At 33.1% G+C, this 4,866-nt stretch overlaps 1 protein-coding gene across 1 annotated transcript in view; it reads right to left on the bottom strand.

Moving 5' to 3' along the window:
- Positions 1–855: 855 nt before the first annotated feature.
- Positions 856–4,866, bottom strand: part of LOC125025946 (5-hydroxyisourate hydrolase-like) — an 11,098-nt gene continuing 7,087 nt past the window's right edge. The window contains exon 4 of the mRNA XM_047614302.1: positions 856–2,762. Coding sequence (XP_047470258.1) covers positions 2,673–2,762 — 90 coding nt within the window. The 3' untranslated portion in view covers positions 856–2,672. The remainder of the gene's footprint in view (positions 2,763–4,866) is intronic.

Genomic DNA, 4,866 nt, shown 5'->3' on the forward strand with positions numbered 1-4,866 from the left:
ATAATTAGTGTAAATATTTGAAACTTTTCTTCTCAACACATGAAACTCAATTCATTTCTTGGATTTTGTATACTGTCAATAGGGTGAGAGCATATAAAGTCTGAACTTGTAATACAGCTTTGATAGCAATGAATATTGTTAATTTTAAAGCCAATAAAAAATGGACAATGAATATAAACAGCATTACCAGGGTAAGAGCAATATAACCAATATAACTTTATGTAAACTCCACCATTGCAGCTCAAAAAATAAGTGCTGAATGATTTCTGTATTTTTTTTCCTTATGCTTATTTGTATAGTTAAAAAAGAAATGAACTTGTCTTTATTTACAGACAAAGGAGCATATTTAACATTGTGTCAACTCTTTTCAGAACAAATGAGGTGTTCGATAGTTTTTCCCTAATTAGAACTTTCACATCTACAACAGACGACCTAAGTGTGTGGCCTTTGAAAGAAACTAAAATAAAAGGTCAGATGTATCTGCTTTACATCCATTTGTCTGACAGTATGGTTGATGATAAACTCATGACACAGGAAATTATCAAAAAATTATATCACATATATAGTACATATAAATAGCTCTTAAATCATAAAAAATATTTTAAATTCCTGTCAATGCCTTGTGTGAGATAATAGTGAAACTGGTCTCTTCAATAAACCACCTTATTGTGGGTTTCCTTTTTACTTTTTCAAGCTGATAGAACAAGTGAAATGTTCTTTGAATTTATTTGGTAAAAAGGTAATTAACAATAAAAAAAGGACTTGAAAATTCTTTGTAAGAATAAAAATCAAAATGCAAGAGATTCAATACCCAACTTGCACCTGATAAAAGAATGGGGAAAAGAATATACAATATTTTGAATCATTAGAAATTTATTTGGGTATTAGTGTATTAGTTAATATTCTAAGTATCCCATCATTAATATGAAATGATTTTTAAGTAAAAGATTAGTCATAAAACAGGTCAGCTGATGTATGAACCAAAAAACAAAAAATTGGTTCAAAATATTTACGATTTACAACATCTGACTTTTGATTTATTTGTTCTATCTACTGGTAATATAATAGACTTTATCATTATTAACAACTGCACTGTTTGCAAAGTATCACAGAATCATTCTGGCATAGTAGAACACCACAGATAATGATAATGAATGAGAGAAAAGATTTTACTGATGAACAAAAGCTTGAAAAATTTAACCTTACGTTGTCTTTGATCAACAAAACATCAGATTTGGCAAATGAGTGTGTATGAAAACAATCACAATCATTCTTTCACCATCATTACCCTAAACCTGACAAATTCTTTCACCATCATTATCCTAAACCTGACAAATTCTTTCACCATCATTACACTTATCCTGACAAATTAATTTGAGACAAAATTACAAAATGGTATGCCTTATGAGCATCTATTGTGACAGTTACTGTAGTATATAACTTAAAAAGTCATAGTCAATAATAACCTCTGTTACTTCATCACTTTTTTACCTCAGATTTTACTGAATCCATCTTCCTTGATTAGCATGAATAACGTAGTCTGCAGAAAATTTGTTCATCAAAATTATTGTAATGAGAAAATTATAACATAGGAAATACAGAACTTAGTCCTTGGATTCGAATGTAAGAATTCTCTTTCCATGTATCCTTTGAATAAACACTTTTTACAAATATAAATGTCTTAAGGGCAGAAGCACATGTTATCCTTGCAAGTTCATAATGGACTGTAATAGTGATATCACGGATCAATCGTACGAACATAAAATAGGTCTTACTTTTCTTTTTCTTATAAATTAAAGTTGTATTACTTGAAAAACAAACCACGGCATGCCAGCACTTTTTTCTAGCACCAACTCATGACAGGCAAAACAACATTCTTATATATATATCTTATATGCCATAAGTTTTGCATTACCAAGGTCATAGAATAAAAATCAACATTTACACATAAGATGCAATGTATAAAGCTCCTACCTGACTGTAGTAGTGCATTCATAGGCTTTAGTGACTGATATCAAAATATCATAAGCCAAGACATATCATAAATTAGGACTTAAACTACCTGTTCTACAGGTAGTTTAAGTCATATCAACGTGAAATCATTTTGGATTACATCTATCATCTGCCAGGTCATACCATATATTAGTCCTTATCATACATCTATTCTACAGTGTTCAACATGAACTTATTCTGAACTACAGCGGTCTTTAGTACCATCTATAATAGTAAGGAAATTAATTCTCCACCACTTCAAAACATTCTCATTTCTCCACTTAACTGATCTCTTCCATATTCTGCTAATAAAAGTAATATTCCCTTGATAGTTTCTACATAACCATAAGTGTATGAAATAATATAGTATTTACCTTTCTTTAGAGAAAAACAATAATGTATTAAAATATCATATTAACAAAATCTTCTTTCCTTGAGCTAGTATTTTGCATTAAAATGTAGAACTTGCCCTAAATGTATTTTAATTAAAGATAGGGAATTTTATTAGTTATATCAGTAAATAAATGCTCAAAATAGATTAACAAAATAAGACAAAATAAATGAGACAAAATAACTGATACTGTTTTAGAACCACAATATTCAACCATCCAGCATGACTCAGGTAATCTCTGCAGTAATCTTTAGGTGTCCTATTGGGTGTGAATCAGGAAAAATAGCATTTAGCTGCCTCTGTAGGTAGAGTATCCATACGGACTTAAGAGAAGAGGAATATGGTAATGTTCTTCCGGCTTTTCAATAACAAATACAATCTGAAAGAGACAGATGATATATCAGAATAGGGTGTTGAATGTGAATATGTATTTGCATATGTCATGCATGCATATATGCATGCCTGCCCACTCACCCATCTCCATGCGCACACACTCGCACACGCACGCACGCACGCACCCCCCAACCCACTCATCCAAACCGACACAAACATACACAACAGCTAGCAGGCAGGTAGCCAGCCAGCCAGGCATGCATACTGGAAGGCAAGCAAACATGCAAACACATATAGCTAGAAGGAAGGTAGGTAGCCAACCAGTCAAGCAGACTGGCAGGCAGGCAAACATGTACACACGCACATTGCTAGGAGGCAGGCAGGCAGGCAGGCAGGCCAGCAGGCAAACAGGAAAACACACACACACACACGCAAGCACATTTGCCCAAATTTCCTTCATATCATTAATACATTTGTTCACATTTAGTTAAGGTTATTTCTGATTCTGTATACACACAGAATTTCTTGTGCCAATGCTAGGTCACACAAAATAATTTAAGGACCAATTCCTATGAAATTAATACCTCAAAAGTAAAGATTTTTCCAAAACTGATTCACAATGAAATACACAGGTAAAAGGGGAAAAAAATAACATGCAACTCTTCAGCTGTCAATAAAAAATAGATAAGTAAATAAATAAATCACACTTGAGGTTGATGATCTCACCATGATGTATGAATGTTTAGGATTTGACAAAAATGCATGAGGAATGGCGAGTTTAAATTTCGAAATGTAAAGCAATTGTTTCTTAAAACCATTTATTTCTTAAAAGTAAAAATGAAAAGGACTTATAAAATTACTATTTACTGGGAAAACATGAAATAGATTGGCTATTCTTTGATTATATCTTAATTGCATAAAAGTAAACAATTTTACTTGTTTGCATTTGAAATAATCATTAAAAGATTTTCCTCTCTCTAAACCTCACAATGAAATGTATACTGGTAAATAAGGTAAGGAATTGTCAGGTAATTAGCCTATTCAACAACCTCATTTACTCTTACTTGCCTTTGGTCTGGCTTATCACATGTACGCATGAGCATGTACAGCTTCACCCAATATGAGATGGGAGTAGAGATTTCCGATGCAATTTCTTGAAACTCTTGATGCTATGTACAAGTCACTAGTATGCATTTGTCAACTGACTAAATATGCAAGTTTCTATATGATCTTGCTTTATTTGGTTCTTTGAAGAGTCATTTTTAAAAATTTTATATCAATCTTTAAATGACATTTCTATAAAACTGCAAAGAAAAATAAAAGTAAAATACGTATTTCATGACTTGAAACACACACATACGCACACGAGAGCACACACACATGCACATGCAAACACACACAAGGATGCACGCACACATGCACACACGGGCATGCATGCACATGCACACACACACACACACACACACACACACACACACACACACACACACACACACACACACACACACACACACACACACACACACACACACACACACACAAATGGAACAAATGGCAGTAGAAAAGGAAAAAAATCCTAGGAAAATTTGAAAATAATGTTAGAAAAAAAATAACAGAAAAATGGCTATGAATTTCTCTAATATTTTTTCTTATTTTTTCTAAAAGTCAATTAATTAGTCAAAATAATACTTCTGTATCTTGTCTATCAAAAAGGAAGCAAGGCCTCACCGCTTCCACATGGACCAAATTACGGGCAATAAGATTACTTGAGTGATGACTCTCCCGGGTATGTGGCTTGTAGGCCCAGACCACATAAACACTAATGTGTGGTATTCAATTTCCTTGCTTCCTCGTAGCAATGTCTTTTTCTGCATAACCCTTTTTAGGTGGTCTGTCACTTTCCATGGTCTCCTTCCTAAATGGCCACTGATTCTAATACACCTCCAAGGTCTGTGTGCATTTAAGTTATTCCCATCACCCTGGCTCAAAGACATTTTCTTTATGATGGCATGTTCCTATCACCTAGCCCTTAGCCAAAGTTTTTCATGACGTGACAGTCATGCCACCTGGATCCATGAAAGAATTAACAAATTTATGAAATAAAAAGAATCAATCAAAAATTTCAATAAAGCAAATTTCACAAAAAGAAT

Source organism: Penaeus chinensis, chromosome 5 (assembly GCF_019202785.1).
Source record: "Penaeus chinensis breed Huanghai No. 1 chromosome 5, ASM1920278v2, whole genome shotgun sequence".
Lineage (NCBI taxonomy): Eukaryota > Metazoa > Arthropoda > Malacostraca > Decapoda > Penaeidae > Penaeus > Penaeus chinensis.